The sequence below is a fragment of the Blastocystis hominis genome (assembly GCF_000151665.1).
Source record: "Blastocystis hominis, Singapore isolate B (sub-type 7) whole genome shotgun sequence assembly, scaffold_24".
NCBI lineage: Eukaryota > Bigyra > Opalinata > Blastocystidae > Blastocystis > Blastocystis hominis.
Genome location: NW_013171832.1, coordinates 137,048 through 153,571, shown reverse-complemented (window position 1 = coordinate 153,571; position 16,524 = coordinate 137,048). Strand labels below are relative to the sequence as shown.

Below are 16,524 nucleotides of genomic sequence, written 5' to 3'. Positions count from 1 at the left end.
ATGGCCCCTATGGCCCCTATGGCTCCTATGGCCCCTATGGCTCCCTCGGCACCTGTGAACGATGTTTCTGCGCTGAACGATCTGCTCGGCGGCACGGCTCCGGGAACGACCAATCCGGCGGGAGGTGCAACGGATCTGTTTGCCGGCATGTCGTCCTCTCCCGCAACGACCATGTACGTGACCACGCCCATGGAAGAACGCTACAAGCCCTTGTATGACGAGGGAATCCGGATCGCAAAGCAGCTGAAACTGCTGGTGAGCAACAACTCCTTCCCGTGCTCGAGCATTTTGTATCTCAGCCGACTCAATGACTCGCTGCGCACGATTCAGACGGAGTCGAGTCTCATCAATACGGACGATTTCAAAGCGACGATCATTGAAATCGGAGGCATTGTACTCAAGTATCTCGAGACCTGCGCGCGCGCGATTCTGAAGGAGGTGGACAACAACAAACCGAAGCGCAAATGGCTGCTGTCGGACAAACAGAAGGCGCAGCTGGAGCGTTCGGAGATCATCGACAAGGAGCTGAACGCGATGCTGATTCTTCCGCCGGAATGCTGGGCGGAGAAGAACACGCACCTCATGAAGGCCTTGGAGTATCTGCAGCTGAGCGATAACACCACATTCATTATCGATTTCGACGGAATCAGCAAGCTTGTGATGGAGTCGCTCAACCAGATTAGCAGCTATGTCGTCAACAACGAGCACAACGTGGTTCGCTTCGATTCCGCCGTGCTGTTCGTTGTGAAGCAAGAGAAGGACTATGAGGTGCACTACTTGAAGAACGAGTCGCACAACTACTGGAGAAAGCACCAGATCACCGTGAAGCGCTGGTCCGAGATGGTGGAGTCATTGGTGCACGAGCGAGGACCGTGGGGCGAACTGTCCAGCCACGAGGGCATTCTGACGCTGACCTCGCGCTGCAACAGCTACGGAATGCATCAGATCCTGATCTCCGATCCGAACGGCACCACGCATCCCGATGCTTCGGTGTGGAACGACGTGGACGAGCAGGGAGAAGCCGAAGTCAAGGACACGCAGGGAAAGATCGCCTCGCTGATGCGATCGTCGGTCGAGGAAGATCTCAACGAGGATCAGCACAAAGATCTGGATCAGGAGCTGCTCGGACTGCAGAAGAAGACGATTTTGTTCACAGCGGAATGCCAGATGATCACGCCGATGTTGGCAACGCGCGGCAAGATCGAGTTGACGCAGCACATGCTTCTGTTCACCGTGAATCCCGACTTTGAGCGAGAGTTCAACGAGCAAGTCGAGAAGCAGGCCGCGTACCTGAACAGCAACAAGCGGATTGAAGGCATCAACAAGTTCACGATGCTGAAGCTCCCCGAGAACAAGATTTGGAGACTCACCGAGCTGACGCACGAGGAATTCCGTCTCTATCTCTTCCGCAACACTGCCGTGGAGCTTTTCTTCCAAGACTCCACATCCGCCTTCTTCTCCTTCCTCAACTCGGGCGTTCGCGACCACTTCCACGCCGCTCTTCGCCAGCTGCCCACGCCCAACCTCACCGAATTCCTCGGTGCCACGCCCGCCGAGCGCTGCATGAAGGACGACTGCACGCGCCGCTGGCTGAACCGCGAGATCTCCACGTTCGAGTACTTGATGCGTCTGAACCGTCTGGCGGGCCGCACGTACAACGATCTCTCCCAGTACTACGTGTTCCCGTGGGTGATCGCGGACTACTCGAGCCCGACGATCGATCTGCGAAACCCGAAGATCTACCGCGACTTCAGCTACCCGATGGGCGCGCAGCTGGAGAGTCGGCGCGAGGCGCTGCAGGACAAATTCCAGGTCATGAAGGAGAACTTCCAGCTCCGCTCGGAGGACATGGAGGACCGTCTGGGCATTCTCTGCCCGCCGCCGCGCTTCTTCTCGACGCACTACTCGAACAGCGCGAACGTGCTGTGGTATCTGATCCGTCTGGAGCCCTACACGTCCCTGCACATCTTCCTGCAGGACGGAAAGTTCGACCGTCCCGACCGCCAGTTCTGGAGCATGCGGAACACGTACAACGGCTGCACGACGAACGACGGCGACGTGAAGGAGCTCATCCCCGAGTTCTTCTACCTCCCCCAGTTCCTGAAGAACTCCAACAAGATCAATCTGGGAACGCGCCAGGACGCGGAGGCCCCGATCCAGGACGTGCAGCTGCCGCCCTGGGCGAAGTCCGCGGAGGAGTTCGTCCGAATCAACCGCGAGGCGCTGGAGAGCGAGTTCGTCTCCATGAATCTCCACAAGTGGATCGACCTCGTCTTCGGGTTCAAGCAGCGCGGCCCCGACGCCGAGGCCTGCTTCAACGTGTTCTCCCACGTGACCTACTACGGCTCGCTCGACATGGAGTCGCTCTACCGCAACTTCCCCGCGGATTGGCAGCAAGCCGCCGACATGCTCGAGAACTTCGGCCAGACCCCCATGCAGCTGTTCACCGCTCCCCACAAGATGCGTCGTCCGCTCGCCCCGCAGCCTCCGCTGCCGCTCCTCTCCTACCGGAACTGGTTCACGGCGACGGGCTGCCGGTCGATCGGCGCGATGACCTGCGTGGGCGAGAGCAAGTTCCCCGAGCAGGTTCTCGCGCTCTACAAGACCAACATCCGTCTCAGCTCGCCCGTGATGGCCGTGGGCGCGGCGCGGTCCACCACCGCCGTCTTCGCGTTCGGGCAGGATCGCTCGCTCGCGGTGAACCCCGTGAAAAGCACCAACGGGCGCAGCACGCCGTTCGACATCGGCGTGGACCCGCGACTGCGCAACAACGCGTGCCCCGTGGTGATGGAGCCGTTCAGCCCGCTGGTCGAGGTGGACCGGGCCAATCTGCAGAGCGATCAGCTGGTCGCCATGGCGCACAGCGGGCTGTTCATGTGCGTGGCGGGCGGTTGGGACGGCTCGCTGAAGATCGTGAACATGCAGACCGGCGCGGTGGAGCTGAGCGTGGGCAAGGGCGAGGAAGTGATCACGTGCGTGGATCTGTCGCTGGACGACTCGATGATCGTCGTGGGCTCGCAGGACAACAGCGTCTCGCTCTACAATCTGCAGTACACGCCGGGAGCCCCGCAGATCTCGGGGCGACGCACGCTGTACGGGCACGACGGCGCGGTCACGTGCGTGTCGATCAACAAGGAAATGGATTTGGTGTGCTCGGGCAGCCAGGACGGCACGATCATCTTGTACTCTCTCTCCGATACGTCGTATCTGCGCACGATCTACGACGCCAACTACGACAAGAAGCTGCCGTCGATGCCTGCGATCAGCTGGTGCGGCGTGACGAACGAGGGCAACATCGTGTGGTACTCGCAGGCCGACTTCAAGTTCCATCTGTACTCGTCGATGGGCCAGAAGCTGCTGGAGAAGGAGATGAACTCGCAGCTGAACTCGATCGTGTTCAGCAACGACCGGCAGTACGTGATTGCGGGCGGAGATAAGATCCTCCTGTTCATGATGCGCATCTACGACTTCGCGGTGGTCTCTCCGTCGATCGAGGAGCATTTCGGAGGCGAGGGCAAGCCGGCGTCGTTCACGCAGGTGCCCAATCTTCGCATTGCGGTTCGCTCGGTGCAGCCATCTGCGGACGGACAGTACATTTTCCTGGGTCTGGAGAACGGAGAAGTCTGTGTCGTCGCGGTGAAGATGTGAAGAATGGGAGAAGAACGGAATGAAATGGAATGGAATGGAATGGAATGAATGACCGACTTTTCTGTTTGGTTTTCAAAGTTACGACTTAACTAATGAATGAATCAACCATTCTCTAACAACAAACACAACAACAATTACAAGACTTAGGCCACTTCGACTTCGTGCCGCATAAAACCTTCTGTTCCCAATTGGTCAAGGATGCCATTGATCACCGTTTCGTATTCCTTAGACGTAACATCCGCATAATCACACCAATTTTGAACGAGCGAATAATAATACCACATATTTCCTTCGTATCTGCGATCGGATAAGCACGATTTCATCTTCATCAGCTGTTGTTGACATCGCACTTTCTGCTTCTGCTTCTCGACTTCCTCACGTTTCTTGCCATAGTAGTTAATCGTCTGAACCACCTCTTCCCTATCTGTTGGCAGCACGGGGTTCGACAGTTCCGCAACGGCGTCTCGCTCGGGGAAACCATCGATCGGATCCATTTTCGCAGAGAAATGCACGATTCCATTCATATCGACCTTGCAATGCACAGTGACAACCACTTCTCCCTTCGGCTTGATTGGGATATTGCGGATTATAAGACGGCCAATGTACTGATTCTCGCTGAATAGATTGCTATTTCCTTGGGCCAAAGGAAGCTGGATGAACGAATCGCCATCTCGGAATGTGGTGAACTTCTTCTGTATTTCAATTCCATAGGGCCTCTTATTATCAATCATCACATAGACCTGGTCATTTGGTTGTTGAATCACATAGCGAGCATTCGTTTCCATCCTCAACACAATTTGGGTGTTGTTGAGCATTCCATTCACTCCCATATAATACATCAAGGCACCTTTAGCTATGGCTTCCTCTACATTTAGAGTTCTTTCTACTCTTCGGAATATCTGATTTAGCTTTCCTTTAAAATACTCCAAATTAGATGAACCTCCCACCATGATAACAGAATCAATATTTACAGCTGCCAATCCGGCTCTTTCCACGCACCTGTTTACAATCTGAATAGCCTTATTGGTTATATCAGAAATATAACGTTCTAACTCATCTCGAGTAACAAGAATACCTTCATAATCATCATTATAGTTACCCAAATCGGCTGAGTCATGCATCGATATTTCTATTTTTACTTTCTCACACATACTGAGGAGCTTGCTTTCGTTAGGAATGTCACGCCCAGCATCCTGTAATCGTTTTCTAACAGATTCTGCTAACTTCTTGGTAATATCCATTCCCCCTAAGAAAGGATCGCCATCTGTGGCCAGCTTTTTATATAATCGTTGTCCATGCTCATCAGCTGTAATTTCAAGAATACAGACATCAAAAGTACCACCTCCCATATCGAATACCAACACATTACTGTTGTTTTCAATTTGGTCAGCATAACAAATTGCCGCTGCCACAGGTTCCTCCAGTATTTGAACAACCTCCAATCCAGCTGCCTCAGCACAGAGCATAGTAATGGAACGATAAATATCCGAAAATGTAGCCGGAACAGTGATAACAGCTTTTTTCACAGTATCCCCAATAACAGCCTCACTTTTCTCAATAATACTTTTTATCAGCATTGAATACAACTCGTTCACTGCAAGATCATAGCTGCGTTCCTTATCTTGCAAATGAACAATTATACTGTCATCAGCTTTTTGTCTAATTTCAAAGCTCCAACGTCTTTTGCATTCCTGTGCTATTGGATCTGAAAATCTCTTACCCAATATACGTTTCAGTTCATATGCCGCATTCTTCCTTCCTTTAAGTAATTCAGCTGGAAATCCACAAATGGTCTTGTATCCATCAACAGCAATCACGGAAGGAATATAACCACGGCCATTTTCACTAACAACATGATATTCACTATTTTTATAATAGGCAACACATGAGTTAGTTGTTCCTAAATCTATTCCAATACAGTCAACAACTTGCATATATTTTTTTGTTTATTTTTATAACCTGATGTCACGTCGGAATCTACGTAGCGAATATAACATTGTCTAAAACAAACATTGCTCAGGGTTAATTTGAATTATTGGTATTAATTCCTCCAGGAATAATCTACAAACAAAAACAGAACCAAAAGCGTACCATGCAAATACATCGTCCATTCACTAGAGCGCGGCTCATCTTATTTGAAACAACTCCATGATTTGTGAGGGTTCTATTTCATAAAAGTTGAAAAATGTCAATTACGACACTGTTACGTCTTCTAAAATCATCGTAAGATATGCATCGAATCCCCGAAGTATTCCGGTAAACTCTGTTTCTCCTTTCATCAACACGGTGATTCTTGAACCAATGCTCTTATCGATTAATTCTATGTGTTAACTCAGTACCGCAAAGTCAAACCAAGGGGTACGATGGAGTCGGACATTCAAGTATTGATATTTGTGATTGCTGATATCTCACTCACTTTATTACAAAATCGATGGAGACCAAGCACGAAAACAAGAGAGAGCATTCAGAAGTCTCTGGAAGTCCAGCTATGATGTCTTCAATGACAAAGAAGCAGAAGGTGTGAATGGAATTGGTCTTCGGTTTACAATTAGTTACAGAAGGAAGCTCCGATAAAGAAGCTGTATTCTCAGATTGTCGAAGCTATGAAGAAGAAGGATACGAGGCTAGTTTACACACTCTATAAACGGTATATCGAAATGATCGATAATGTAAAACCGGATCTTTTTGCATTTCTCTTCCATTCTCTGGAAAACAAGGAAGATGAGACTTATCTGCTCAAGTGGTTGAAATATGTGGATGAGCACAACATTATCCTACCCGAAAACGCCTATACTTGTTCGCTTGAGCGTGTGGATTGACTTACTAGCTATCATTCGCTTCTACACGCTCATCGAAAAGGAATCAGATGCCATGGGCATCATCAACTTGATGCTCCAGCGCGGTCTTAAGCTCAAGTACCAATTGCCGTTCATCAATTCCGTAGACATCGTAGCTACGTTCCTCTTCTCCAGTCGATCGCCAAGCGAGGAGATCTTCCAGCGATGGAGCGTCTTCTGGCGCATATGACAGAGAACGGAGTAGCGATCACGGAAGACGTGTTCTACTATCGTTTCCAGAATTGTCTCGCTGCTCGCAACGAAAATCAATTCATCCACTGTCTCCACGAGATGTGCGCCGCCTGCCCCATCGCTGAGAAGGAAGAAACGCTCAGTGTTTTGAACGAGTTCACTCAGATGTCGCTTTCTAAATGAGCCGATTGAATCGCAGGTTTCCTCATTGGCACATGCAGCCTTGCGACATCGTCGATTCCGGCGAATGCACGCACTGCGGAAAGCAGATGCAGCGCATCATCCTCCCCACCGCTGAGAAGCTGGAGCTGGCTAGCGAGATCGAGCAGGTGATTCAGCAGCGTTCGGGTTTTGATCGAATGAAACGTAGGCTCGAAAGAGGGAGACGGAGAGCGGATGGAGAACTTCCGGCGCTTCAAAGCATTTCTGGAGGCGAACGGACCGTTCGACATCTTCATCGACGGAGCGAACATCGCGCACTACAAGCAGAACTTCGAGGGAGGCACGTTTAACTACCAGCAGATCGACATGATCGCCTCGTATCTCCAGCAGCAAGGCTACAAAGTGCTGATCGTGCTGCACGAGCATCATTTCGACCAGCCCACCACCGATCTCCCCGAGGTACGCGCCGCTTTCTCTTGATTTGATTCCCTCTAGCGCTGGCTGGAGCAGAAGCTCGCGTACAAGGTGGTGAAGGGGAACAACGACGACTGGTACTGGATGTACGCCGCGCTGTCTTCGCGAAATGACGCGATGGTGAGGAAAGGAAGGCGGACCGACGCGTAGATCCTATCGAACGACAAGATGCGCGATCATTTCTTCCAGATTCACAACGATCTGCGCTTCCAGGCGTGGAGAGAGTACAGCCAGATCTATTATGACATCTGGACGGACATCGAGAAGAAGAAATTCGTGCTGACGTTCCCGAAGAAGTTCACGCAGTCCATTCAGGAGAATCTGGCGGGCTTCCATATTCCTTTTGGAAAGATCGAGGAGAATGTCAAGCAAGTGAAGCACTATTTCTGCCTCCTGGACAGCCGATTGACGGAGAACAAGCACAGCTGCTGCTCCATCATGTGAGGTGTTTGTTCTAACAAACAGAGCAAAATCCGTAAATTCCCATCTGATGCAGCTTTTTCACCTGAATTTCATACTCAGCCCGGTTTTCGGCGATATTTTTATCAATTCGTTGATTGTCTACGCCCTAAGCGAAATTCACATTCCCTCTACGTTCCTCGATCTCCTTGAGTGCAGTTTCCTTCCCTACTCTCTGGAAAAACGCACCTCCGCAGAGATAAACGTTTGACTCATGCTGTGCATGTAGCCTCCTGATAGCGACTAGGTTACTTTCCTTTTGTTCGTTTAGCACTCGAAACTATGGAAAAAACACTGGTAGAAAAACAAACGAGTTCATCGAGTTCTTGCATTCGGTGCATGCTCATCTGGATGTCTACATATGCATTGTCCATTTCTTTTTATTCTGGAATCCCGATGCAAAGAAAACGTGAGAACATATTCTAATTGTGAGATTTCCACTTCAGAAGTGGTTCAAAATGGCACAGTAGTTCCGCTCAGAGATCAAGTGTACAAGTCATTAGGAGCTGCTGTAGGAAGCGCTCACCTCTGTACCCACAATTTAATCATCGCGGATAAAACACTTTGCTCAAACGATTTGCGACCTACCTTCTTCACCAAGAAAACACTATCGAATCAAGTGAATGGAAGCAAAAAATACTATGTTTGTGTATGTGTGAATTGACTCTATCACACTTTGAGTTGGACAATCAACGAGTATTATATCCAGGCACCACCCATCCCCTTCCAAGTTCAGCCTTTCCTTCTCCCATTGTCCTTTATGCACCCCTCTAGTGATTCCAACAAACATTCAACGATGCCTATCCCTCCTCTCTACGAAGGCGGTTTTTCTCCCTCTCCCTCGGGTTTCTCCGTTTCCCCGGTTTGTTCCTTGGCCTCCTCCGCGGGCTCCTTCGCCTCCTCTCCCTCGTCGAGTCCGTCGAGATCGTCGAGATCGTCCAGTCCGTCCAAATCTTCCTCGTTGAACACGGTCAGCTGGATCTTCACCTCGCCGTCCTCCTCTTCGCCGCGCTCCTTCGCCGCCTCCGCCGCCTTCTCCGCCGCCTCCGCGATGCCCATCTCCTCCGTGCGTCCCTCGGCGCGGTTCTGCTCCTCCTCCTCGGGCTCCACGACCTCGTACTCCGCCGTGTCCGCCGCGGCCTCGTCGTCCACGAACAGCGCCGGATTGTACACGAACAGCGCGCGGCCGCTCAGCAGACGCGCCTCCTTCGCCGACACCTTCTTCTTCTCCTGCGCCTTCTCCGCCTCCTCGGCCTCCTTCTATGCATCAGCGCTTTTCTCTGCTTCGCTCACTCGCTTGCGCTCCATGCGCTCCTGCTTCCACTTCGCGAAGGTCTCGGGCGTCACCGGCGTGAGGTTCGTGTGCGGCAGCTGCTTTCGCTAGGAGTGAGCGAGCGCTCGCGACGCTACCAGCATCTCGATGTTCTCCAGACGCATCATGTTCTTGTCCTGCGCGCGGTCCTTCTCGCGAAGCGCAGCCTCCGCCTCGCGCTCCGCACGGCTTTTGTAGACGTAGCCCTCGGGCAGAGCGTGGCGGTACTTGCAGCTATCCGTCAGAACGAGCGAGCGAACTCACTCCGGACCGTTCGGGCATTGCCAGAACCAGCCGTAGCATTCCTTCTCGATCGCGTCCAGGAAGTAGCGACACACGATCTTGGTCGTCGTCTGCGGACGCTTGCCTTCCTTCTGGCGAAGCACTTCTTCCAGTTTGTCGCGGTCCCAGTCGGCGTTGGTCTCTTGCTTCTTCTCATCGCGGGTATCCGTGTGGATGTCCTTCTTGGCCGATTTACGCGTGTTCAGAGACAGGTCGTGGCTGTACTTGCAACGATCACCCTTGTCGCAACGACCCGCCTTGAAGAAGGGGCAGATCACCGACTTGGGGTCTTCTCCGAACGCCAGCTTCGGAACCGTGATAACAGCTTTGAACAAATCGCTGAGCTCCTTTTCTTGCTCCTTCTTGGCGTCGCGCATCTTCTTTGCCTAGTATTCAGACAACCCCCTTGTAATCACTTCTCTTCTTTTCAGCTCCTCAGACTTTGCATCCTACTTTTGAGTCCATTGCCCAAACTCTTACTTTTCCAGTGTACACCTTCTTGACTTGCTGGACGTATTCCTGCACCTTTTTACCTAGACGATCACCGAGTGAAGAGAAACAAAGCACTTTTATTCTTGTTCTTGAGTCCGAAGGTCTTGTCCTCCACAAACTTCTCCGCCTTCTTCATTTCGTTTTTAGTCAACTCTCTCTTCCTTGGTGGCATATTGAATACAATTAAGCAAGAGGAATAACGGTGATTTTAGAGTCAATGGCATTTGGGATGGGTGGAACAAATGGAATTCCAATTTTCACTTATCTGCCCCGTTCTCCATATTCCTCGACCCAATGGAAGAAAAGTTTGCGATATGCCGATCTGTGCATAAGCGCTTCCTGAATGACCCAAAATATGGTACCATGTCTGCAAGGTTTGTTTCTCGTAGAAATGTTCCGTGATCCGGTGAGATGGGAAGAGTTGGGACTCTATGAATATAGAAAAATCGTCAAACGGCCAATGGATCTGACGACCATTGATGTAGGGGCAACTCGTTGTTGTAAATTAGAAAAAACTAAATAACAGAGAATACTGCACTCCAGCGGAGTATATATTTGACATGCGGTTGATTTATCGTAACTGTTTGACATTCAATACTGTATTTATTTATTGTCTACAACTCAATGTAGGACTCGCCTGCGCTGTGCGATATTGCTCAGCAGTTTATTGACGAATTTGAAAAGATAGTGAAGGAAAAGAAGTTATATGGTATGTACTACACGTTTTTGACTGAATGAATAGACTTTGCGTATAAGATCGTTCCAAAGTGCAGTTGTTTCAGAGCATTAAGTCATAGGAAGTCAGAAGAGCAAACGAAGCAGTTCATTTACGCGATGCAGCACGCAGATCCCAAAGTCCTTGGCATTGTTCTGAATGCTGTGTCTCTAATTGCTCCGGATTGCATTGTCTACGTATATCCCAATGCACAGGGTTTAAATATTAGGGTGAGGGCAGTACTTGTGACATGGATGTTTCTAAAATGGATGGGAGTTTGGTGGAGTATTTCTTGGGATTTCTAGTGTCGGCTTCCAGCTAGTTTTTCGTTTCCTTAGCTAATGTTTTCTTGTTTGTTCCTATACTCCTTTCAAATAGACCAGCTGGTCCAGAGAAGGGTGCTCTGCGCGAACATGCGATCTAGGACCCAAGAGAGGAAAGAAAGAGTTCGAGAATGTTCTTTCTGTTTTCTCCATGAACTCTGTACTGCACATATATATCTTTTGCTTTGAAACGAATTCAAAATGTCTGTTTTAGGAATTGATTTTGGTAGCGATGCCTGCGTTATTGGACAAGCTGGCGGAATGGGAGCTGGACTTGGTCGTGGAGGTATCGATATCATCTTAAATGACAATTCAAAGAGACGTACACCGTGAGTCTTTGCCCTGAATGTATTATCTATAGATCTATTGTGTCTTTTCAAGATGAGGAGCGTTTCATCGGAGAGCACGCCGAGCCCTACGTAGGCCTTTGTTGGATGTTCCTGACAACTAGGTACGTTCCAATGCCAAGAACACTCCTTCCATGATGAAGAGTCTGCTCGGCCGAAACTACAGCGATCCGGAGGTGCAGGAAGAGATGAAGAAGCTTCCGTTCAAGCTGGTTCCCCTGGAGAACGACCACATCGGCATTTCTGTGAACTATGGCGGCGAGACGCGGGTTTTAACTCCCGAGCACATCACAGCGATTCTGCTCCGTCACTGCTGCTCGCTGGCGCAGAAGTCCTCGAAGCACAGCGGTAACTCGGATGTGGTCATCTCGGTTCCTCCCTTCTGGAACGACTCGCAGCGCCGCGCGATGTACCACGCGTCGCAGATCGCCGGCGTGCGCTGCCTGCGCCTGCTGAACGAGAACGTTGCGACGGCTCTGGACTACGGCATATTCCGCAATCTGAAGGGCGAATTCTCGGACAAGCCCGTGTACATTCTGTTTGTCGACATGGGCTACACCGCCACGCACGCCACCGTCGCCGCCTTCACCAGCAGCAAGGTCAAGATCCTGTCCTGCGCGTACGACCGGCATTTGGGCTCGCGCGCGTGCGACGAGGTGATCGCGAACTTCATCGCCGAGGGCTTCATCGCCAAGTACCACTCCGACCCGCGTCAGAACACGCGCGCCATGGCCAAGCTCCTCGCCGCCGCCGAGAAGACCAAGAAGACGCTGTCGCCTGCGGGCGTGACGAAGGCGCCGATCTACGTGGAGTGTCTCTACGAGGACCGCGACTTCCAGACCGAGCTCGCGTTGAAGGACTTCCAGGACCTCTGCGCGGCGCAGAAGCTCCCGGAGCGGCTGCAGAGCGTCGCGCGGCGCGCGCTGGAGGAGGCGGGGCTGACGGCGAAGGAGCTGACGGCGTGCGAGATCGTGGGAGGCGGAATGCGCGTGCCGCAGATGAAGCGCGCGCTGGCGGAGACGCTGGGCTTCGACACGACGCAGCCGAGCATGGGATTGTCCACCACGCTGAACATGGACGAGACCGTGGCGCGAGGCTGCGCGCTGCAGTGCGCCATTCTCTCGCCGCGCATGCGCGTGAAGCCCTACGACATCGTGGATCGCATCCCCTACGCGGTCCGTCTGGTCTCGCGAGTGAACGGCAAGGAGAGCCAAACCGATCTCTACAAGAAGGGCGACGAGTTCCCCGCCTATCGGCGCGTCACCTTCCACACGCGCAGTCCCATCCAGCTCCAGCTCGTCTACTCGGAGGATTCGTTGCAGCTGCTGATGCCCGGAACGCGCCCGCAGATCGCCAAGATCGCCATCGACATGTCGCAGAAGGTGAAGGAGCAGGAGACCGACCCCGCCATCGTCTGCACCTTCTGCTACGACGCTCACGGACTCTGCTATCTTTATAATGCGCAGTCCAAGATCCCCGAGCCGCCCGCTCCTGAAACGCCCAAGGAAACGCCCAAGGAAACGCCTAAGGAAACGCCTAAAGAGTCTCCGAAGGAAACGGCGAAGGAGGAAGAGAAGGAAGGCGCGAAGGAGGAAGAGAAGGCCGGAAAGGAGTCGGCGGAGAGCGAGAAGAAGATGGAGGAAGAGAAGGAGGCGGCGGGCAGCGCGTCTGCGAAGCCGGAAGAGAAGAAAGAGCCGCCGAAGCCGACGTTCAAATACGAGGCGTTGCCCGTGACGAACGAGTTCACCGGGCTGCTGCCGAGCCAGCTGCAGGCCACGGAGGAGGAGGAGAAGAAGATGCAGCAGAAGGACGCGGAGATCCAGGCGCGGAACCGCGCGAAGAACGATCTGGAGAGCTACATCTACAACATGCGCGACAAGGTGACAAGCTCGTACCAGGCGTACATCCTCGAGTCCGACCGCGAGGTCTTCCTCAACGACCTCGACTCCACCGAGAACTGGCTCTACGACGACGAGGGCTACTACGCCAAGCGCGAGGTCTTCGAGGAGCGGCTCAGCAAGCTCCAGAAGATCGGCGAGCCGGTCGCCACGCGCTTCCGCGAAGCGCAGGAGCGCCCCGACGCGGTGTCCAAGCTCTCCGAGCGGCTGGAGACCGTGGAGCGGCTGCTGAACACGCCGAACGAGAAGTACGAGCACATCACGACGGAGGACCGGAAGCCGGTGTTCGACCTCGTGGCGGAGAGCCGAAGCTGGCTGAGCGACATGCTGAACAAGCAGAGCATGAAGAACATGACCGAAGACCCCGTGCTGCTCGTCGCCGACCTCCGTGATCGACTCAATAATGTCAATGCGCTCTTTGACAAGGTGATGAGCAAGCCCAAGCCTGCTCCCAAGAAGACCGAGACGCCCAAGTCGCCCAAGTCGCCCAAGGAGGGAGAGGAGACGCCCAAGACCCCCAAGTCGCCGAAGGCAGAGAAGGAGGAGGCGGGGGCCGAAGGAGAGACGCCGAAGTCGCCGAAGTCGCCGAAAGCAGAGAAGGAGAAGAGCATGGAGGTGGAGAGTGATGAAGGAAAGATGGAGGTGGAATAAGGATGGTGAAGAGTGTCTGCGTGTAGTGTTGTTATGCTGTTGTCGTGTGTTTGTTAGAAAACAGGGAACTGTGCTTTTCCACTCTCTGCATCGATTTCCGCTTGGATCGATTGCTGAACTAGGGGGAAGGAGGAACAAGAAACACAATACGCTCTTCTAAAGGAAGGCTGGACGCCATTTTGTTGAGAAACCAATCGACGAGCAATTCGATCTTGGGAAGATCATCGGAGGTCTTTGCAAAGTATTCAATGTGCTACCATGATAAGGGAAACAAAAAACGCACAATGTCATTATCGGTACAGCTAATACTCACTCCTTTCTTGTGGTCTGCATACTGGATGTTATATCGAAACTAGGGGTAACTCCAATAAGGCAAAACGAACCACTTCCGGGTTGTGCATGAAAAGTCGCATGGCGCTCACCCTAAATTCCTTCCAGTGTGTATACTTCATTTCCCTGTATCAACAATCCAGATACGGTTCCAGGAAAGAGAAATTGAAATTGGTTAATTGGGATTTCCATAAAAAACGTTTCAGAAACCCATTTGAATCGGAGGCTCGCTAGTATGAGTGATGAAGAAGAGCACGGAATGGCCGGCCATGAAGCGAGTGAAAAATATGTTGAGGGGATGTCTGATCGAAAAACCATTTTGCTGGACGTATTCTGCAAGGCGAACATTGTGGACGAAGTTCAGTATGAGAACAGAAAGGTGATTAACGTATTTGACGACATCTTTACGATCAGTGCTATGTTTGAGTAAATGCGTTTCTGCAGTGGTGAATCGTAGTATTGTGCGGTTGAATATCGTGGAGCACAGTGGGTTCCGTCTGAATTTTCCACAAATGTGTGCTGATATCTTTAGTTGCCTACCAGACAGTTTTATTGATGACATCTGCTCTAATGATTTTCTTATGGATTCCTTTTTTCGGATCCCTGAGGGGATGACGAGTCCTCGGTGACGTTTTGTCGTATCTCTAATCGTAGAAAAGCTGCCTGCTTCTGCCAAATGGTGGAGCGGTTCGTCTCATCAACTCCCGATGTTTTGTACACCTATCTTCGAATGCGTGTGGATGTCGTTACCAACGTGCTGTTGCGCCGTATCTCCTTGCCTAGCTATCTCAACTCTCTCCGTTATTTAATCGACATCCCATCTTACAGTGACCCAAGTCATGATGATCTAATGCTCAGACAACACATGCTGGTGGGGAGATTCCTCCTCGTTCATCTCCAAAATCTTCAACAAGCTCGAAGAAGAAGCCACCTCCTTCAACGCCAAGGAGCTCCTTCTCTCGATCATTCAGCGTGCTACCGTCTTCCAGTTTCCACGTTTCCCCTTTTCCTCACTCCCAGCCAATCCGAGCCGCTTTCTCTCCGCTCCTCGCTGCATCTGCTCCGCAGTCTTACGCAGGAAGCCAGTCTTCAGCGTTTGTTTTCCATCCTCGCCGCCAGTCTGCAGCGAACGCGCGTTCAGTTCCTCGCCTTTCTCCGCTCCCCCACCTTCGACCGTCCGTTTCCACGTTTCCACTTATCCGCAGCCGTTTCCTTCACGCAGCAGCTCGCGAACAGCAGCGCGGAAATCGCGTCCAATTGCTTTCTTCTTCTCGCGCGTTTCTTTTACCGCGATGCTCTCACGGGTATCCACGTTTCCACTTTTGGCATGTAGCTCCCGCGGGGAGAGGAGGGTACAATGCGTCCTTCCACGCTTTCCCCGTTTCCACGGAGGAGCTCGCGGCGCTGGGCGCGTTGCGGGATAAAACCGCGGTGAATCGAATCGCGGGGATGTGCGAAGTACGGCTGGTGGAACTGATCGAGGAGGTTCGGTTTATTGTCGAGGTACAAAAGAAAATAAGAAAAAAATACGAAATAGACGCATTTGAAAATAGTCCAGAAATTTGGAAATCCACAAAGCGGGGAGAACACGATGGTGTTACGAATGGCTCCTAAAGTGGTGTTAGGTTTATGTGATTTTTTATATTATTATGTGTCGAATCAAGGCGACGCAAGGCTCTTTCTTTTTCTATTAGAAAATGTCCCGATTTTTGGAATTCGGTGAGGTGTAGGAGTGCATCGAGTTCTTGATGTGGCTGATGCAGTTGTATCCTTCTGTAACCAATATTCACATCAACATCGTGGATATACTCATTGCGATTGTGTACTGCTCCGATCAACATGTACTGGTATTTCCGCACTCTCTCTGCGTTATGCTCGTAGACAGCTTTCTTTACCAATACATGGGTTCTCAAAATGGTGTACGAGGCGATTTCGAATGTGCGGATGTCCCGATTTCTTGACGAATAGCCGTCCATATCTCCGTTGAAGTCCCAATTGAAGATTTTCCTGCAAGCGATTGCTTCATGCTGCCAGTACAGCAACACGCTTTTACAAGAAGCTGGCGGGCGAGAAAACAGCCGAGCAGCAAATTCCATCGTGTCGATCTTGATGGGCTGTCCGTATTTCCGTAAAATCATCGAGATTGAGGACATTTTCCATATTTTCGAGCCATTAGCAGCGATTGGAATGGAAAACGCTGTGATGCCTTACAAGGTATGCAAGTCCTGTAAGTCCGCCAAGTCCTGCAAGGCCTGCAAGAAATGATCGAAGCGTGGTTCTTGTCATTCAGTAAACGTGTTCGTGTGTATTTCTATGCGATGTGTCGCTGTTTGAGAACAAACCCTCTATTTCTTCAAAAAATTATCTCCCTCTAAAATCATGCTCTGGTAGCCCAAGCCGCC

General features: G+C 51.5%; 8 protein-coding genes; 4 read left to right on the top strand and 4 right to left on the bottom strand.

Moving 5' to 3' along the window:
* Nucleotides 1-147: 147 nt before the first annotated feature.
* GSBLH_T00003071001 (uncharacterized protein) lies at nucleotides 148-3,648 on the top strand (the record flags this gene model as incomplete). The annotated part of the gene is made up of 1 exon (XM_013041742.1): nucleotides 148-3,648. The coding sequence occupies one exon, from the start codon at nucleotides 148-150 to the stop codon at nucleotides 3,646-3,648; it is 3,501 nt and encodes a 1,166-aa protein (XP_012897196.1).
* A 129-nt stretch (nucleotides 3,649-3,777) lies between these two features.
* GSBLH_T00003070001 (uncharacterized protein) lies at nucleotides 3,778-5,582 on the bottom strand (the record flags this gene model as incomplete). XM_013041741.1 has 2 exons in its annotated part: nucleotides 3,778-5,299; nucleotides 5,327-5,582. 2 exons carry the CDS (start codon nucleotides 5,580-5,582, stop codon nucleotides 3,792-3,794), a joined length of 1,764 nt encoding a protein of 587 aa, XP_012897195.1. The 3' UTR covers nucleotides 3,778-3,791.
* A 127-nt stretch (nucleotides 5,583-5,709) lies between these two features.
* GSBLH_T00003069001 (uncharacterized protein) lies at nucleotides 5,710-5,927 on the bottom strand (the record flags this gene model as incomplete). The annotated part of the gene is made up of 2 exons (XM_013041740.1): nucleotides 5,710-5,812; nucleotides 5,845-5,927. The coding sequence occupies 2 exons, from the start codon at nucleotides 5,925-5,927 to the stop codon at nucleotides 5,710-5,712; spliced, it is 186 nt and encodes a 61-aa protein (XP_012897194.1).
* Nucleotides 5,928-6,892: 965 nt separating this feature from the next.
* GSBLH_T00007109001 (uncharacterized protein) lies at nucleotides 6,893-7,757 on the top strand (the record flags this gene model as incomplete). The annotated part of the gene is given in 4 exon segments (XM_013041739.1): nucleotides 6,893-7,043; nucleotides 7,048-7,298; nucleotides 7,335-7,433; nucleotides 7,464-7,757. Coding segments are annotated over 4 exon segments (795 nt in total).
* An 808-nt stretch (nucleotides 7,758-8,565) lies between these two features.
* GSBLH_T00003068001 (uncharacterized protein) lies at nucleotides 8,566-10,059 on the bottom strand. XM_013041738.1 has 7 exons: nucleotides 9,934-10,059; nucleotides 9,847-9,899; nucleotides 9,783-9,815; nucleotides 9,349-9,752; nucleotides 9,183-9,318; nucleotides 9,066-9,152; nucleotides 8,566-9,032 (listed from the first exon to the last, which is right to left on the bottom strand). The coding sequence occupies exons 1-7, from the start codon at nucleotides 10,028-10,030 to the stop codon at nucleotides 8,586-8,588; spliced, it is 1,257 nt and encodes a 418-aa protein (XP_012897192.1). The 5' UTR covers nucleotides 10,031-10,059; the 3' UTR covers nucleotides 8,566-8,585.
* Nucleotides 10,060-10,158: 99 nt separating this feature from the next.
* On the top strand, nucleotides 10,159-13,836 carry GSBLH_T00003067001 (uncharacterized protein). XM_013041737.1 has 8 exons: nucleotides 10,159-10,216; nucleotides 10,248-10,339; nucleotides 10,368-10,625; nucleotides 10,656-10,770; nucleotides 10,803-11,225; nucleotides 11,258-11,315; nucleotides 11,348-12,625; nucleotides 12,797-13,836. Exons 5-8 carry the CDS (start codon nucleotides 11,098-11,100, stop codon nucleotides 13,790-13,792), a joined length of 2,460 nt encoding a protein of 819 aa, XP_012897191.1. The 5' UTR covers nucleotides 10,159-10,216; nucleotides 10,248-10,339; nucleotides 10,368-10,625; nucleotides 10,656-10,770; nucleotides 10,803-11,097; the 3' UTR covers nucleotides 13,793-13,836.
* Nucleotides 13,837-13,845: 9 nt separating this feature from the next.
* GSBLH_T00003066001 (uncharacterized protein) lies at nucleotides 13,846-14,271 on the bottom strand (the record flags this gene model as incomplete). XM_013041736.1 has 4 exons in its annotated part: nucleotides 14,176-14,271; nucleotides 14,076-14,144; nucleotides 13,943-14,045; nucleotides 13,846-13,910 (listed from the first exon to the last, which is right to left on the bottom strand). The coding sequence occupies exons 1-4, from the start codon at nucleotides 14,203-14,205 to the stop codon at nucleotides 13,846-13,848; spliced, it is 267 nt and encodes an 88-aa protein (XP_012897190.1). The 5' UTR covers nucleotides 14,206-14,271.
* A 1,875-nt stretch (nucleotides 14,272-16,146) lies between these two features.
* On the top strand, nucleotides 16,147-16,445 carry GSBLH_T00003065001 (uncharacterized protein; the record flags this gene model as incomplete). XM_013041735.1 has 1 exon in its annotated part: nucleotides 16,147-16,445. The coding sequence occupies one exon, from the start codon at nucleotides 16,147-16,149 to the stop codon at nucleotides 16,252-16,254; it is 108 nt and encodes a 35-aa protein (XP_012897189.1). The 3' UTR covers nucleotides 16,255-16,445.
* Between the last annotated feature and the right edge of the window lie 79 nt (nucleotides 16,446-16,524).